We start from the raw sequence: 2,421 nt of genomic DNA, 5'->3' as shown, positions 1-2,421 counted from the left end.
ACAAAAGGAAATAAAGTTACAAATGGAGTAGGTGATTTAATTTTTCAATTAAAAGACTAAAGCTTTATTCATAGAGATAAAGATATAGATACATCATGGATAATAGCTTTCCAAGAAACAAGGAAACTCTTCAATCCAGACAAAGAAATCAGCTAAGCCTAGAGTTGTTTTGCTAATAAATGAGCAGGCCTATTGCCTTAATATTTTACATCAGAGAAAGCCACATTCCTAAACTCTTGGCAATCATTTGTATCCCATAAATCAAGTGGGAAACTGTAGATGGAGCATATGAACATTCCTTGAGAGCTTGTACAATAATTAACGAATCCCCTTCCAAAACAAATTCTTTGATTCCCACTTCCTTAGCAAAAATAATACCAGCTTCATTTGCCTTTGCTTTAGCTTCAACAGTTCCTAATGGAGCATGGATTTTCTTGCTCAAACCAGCAACAAACTTCCCCTCGTGGTCTCGAACAATAACACCAGCACCAGCAGCCTTCTGTATCGAGAATATTGTAGCATCCACATTAATCTTGTATGATGGATAATTGGGGAGACCAATTAACTTCCAGATGGGTTAATTGTTTCAGTGAAGTCCAGTTTGCAGTCCAATGCTCCTCCAAGTAACATTTACACCAATTAACCAACATCAAACCTGCCTTCCTTGGTTTCCTATAATGCACATTGTTCCTATTAGTCCATAAAGCCCATGCAATAGTCACAGCAAGACCTACGTCCTCCATTCCCCAATTAGCATCCATAATGATATGCCATAAGAAGTCAAAGAAGCTCCTAAAAGGAACCAATGATAACGAAGTGAAAAGGGTTGAACGTGCCCAGGTATCCCGAGCCTTTGAACACTCCCAAAATAGATGGTAAAAAGATTTTGCAGAAACACCACATTCCTCACGTCTGCTATCCACCAATACTTTCCTCGCAACTAGATTTTCCTCTGTTGTCAAGATGTCACGAGCTGCTCTCCATGCGAAATGTCTGATCTTATGAGGGATTTGGATTGACCACAACCCTCTCCAAAACGGACGTAGGTTACTCCCATCAGAACAAGAACCTATCTCCCCATCATTCTTTAATTCTAAAGCCACTCTATAAGCACTTCTTACTGGAAAAAAAGCCCTTGGAAATTTCTGCCCATACCTGCTTATCATCTAATAATCTAACACTCAAAAGGAATGCCAGAAATTTCCTCAGCTTTAAATTATTCAAATTCCAACACATCCTATCCGCATCAATAAAATCACAAACTTTTGAGTTTGAAGGAAGCAAACCTCTAGGCAAAATTACTTAATGTGTGGGAGAGCTAGGAACCCAATTTTCCTTCCAAACCCGAATTTTCTTTCCATTCCCCACACACCAACAGATCCCTTTTTGAACAATTTTCTAAGCAGCCATGATACTTCTCCAAACATATGAAGGTTTCTTCCCCAAAGATGTATGTTCAAAATCACAATTTGGAAAATATTTCACCTTGAAAGCTTGATAAACCAGTGAATTTTGACCAACTTGGAGCCACCAACCCTGCTTCGCTAAAAACGCCAAATTAAATGTTTTCAATTGTTTAAAACCTATTCCCCCAAATGCTTTAGGAACACATTTTATCCCAACTCAACCAGGCCATTTTTCTTTCATCTTGTTTTTGTCCCCACCAAAATTCCTTATCATACCAGTCAATTCATCACATAGGATATCAAAAATCTTAAAACAACTCATGGAATATGTTGGGATAGCTTGAGGAACATCCTTGATCAGAACCTCTTTCCCTGCTTTAGAAAGCAACTTCTCTTTCCAACCAGCAAATTTCTTTGCCAATTTTTCCTTAATACCATTAAGGGTATTCCTTTTGTTTTTACTAACCAAAGAAGGAAGACCAAGATACTTCTCATGTTGACGAATGATCTGAGCACCAAACCTTCTCTTAATCTCCTCTTTAACATCATTCCTTGTATTTTGACTGAAAAAGAGTGAAGTTTTAGCCCTATTTAGTTGTTGATCTGAAGCCTCTTCATACACTTTGAAAACATGTTGCAGTGAATCACATTCTTCCAAATTGGCCTTACAAAAAATAAGGCTATCATTTGCAAAAAATAAATGAGAAATACAAAGTCCACCATGAAAAATAGTAATAGCCTCCATAATTCCACACTAAACAGATTGTTTAATTAAAGTAGATAAACCCTCAACACAAATCAAAAACAAATATGGGGATAAAAGATCTCCCTGACATAAACCCCTAGATGGAATAATACAACCACATGAACACCCATTGATACGAACAGAATATGTAACCAAAGAAATACACTGCATCATGAGACCACGCCACGTAGAGTTAAAACCCAATTTTTCCATAATTTATCCAAAAAAGCGCATTTCAACCTATTGTAAGCCTTACTCATATCTAAGTTC

The 2,421-nt window shown here is 37.2% G+C and overlaps 2 protein-coding genes across 2 annotated transcripts; both read right to left on the bottom strand.

Annotated features, from left to right (window-relative positions):
* Positions 1–205: 205 nt before the first annotated feature.
* Positions 206–1,166, bottom strand: LOC142616404 (uncharacterized). Its single transcript, XM_075789264.1, has 2 exons — positions 645–1,166; positions 206–499 (listed from the first exon to the last, which is right to left on the bottom strand). The coding sequence occupies exons 1-2, from the start codon at positions 1,164–1,166 to the stop codon at positions 206–208; spliced, it is 816 nt and encodes a 271-aa protein (XP_075645379.1).
* Positions 1,167–1,623: 457 nt separating this feature from the next.
* On the bottom strand, positions 1,624–2,151 carry LOC142616403 (uncharacterized). Its single transcript, XM_075789263.1, has one exon. The coding sequence runs from the start codon at positions 2,149–2,151 to the stop codon at positions 1,624–1,626; it is 528 nt and encodes a 175-aa protein (XP_075645378.1).
* Between the last annotated feature and the right edge of the window lie 270 nt (positions 2,152–2,421).

Source organism: Castanea sativa, chromosome 11 (genome assembly GCF_040712315.1).
Source record: "Castanea sativa cultivar Marrone di Chiusa Pesio chromosome 11, ASM4071231v1".
NCBI classification, from domain to species: Eukaryota; Viridiplantae; Streptophyta; class Magnoliopsida; order Fagales; family Fagaceae; genus Castanea; species Castanea sativa.
This window is presented reverse-complemented; position numbering and strand designations above follow the sequence as displayed.

Excerpts from the sequence above, each read along its gene's own strand:
- LOC142616404 (XM_075789264.1), bottom strand. The coding sequence starts at position 1,166 with ATGATAAGCAGGTATGGGCAGAAATTTCCAAGGGCTTTTTTTCCAGTA. Across the intron at positions 500-644 it reads GGAAGGCAGGTTTGATGTTG|AAGGCTGCTGGTGCTGGTGT; the intron begins GTTAATTGGTGT and ends TTCTCGATACAG.
- LOC142616403 (XM_075789263.1), bottom strand. The coding sequence starts at position 2,151 with ATGGAGGCTATTACTATTTTTCATGGTGGACTTTGTATTTCTCATTTA.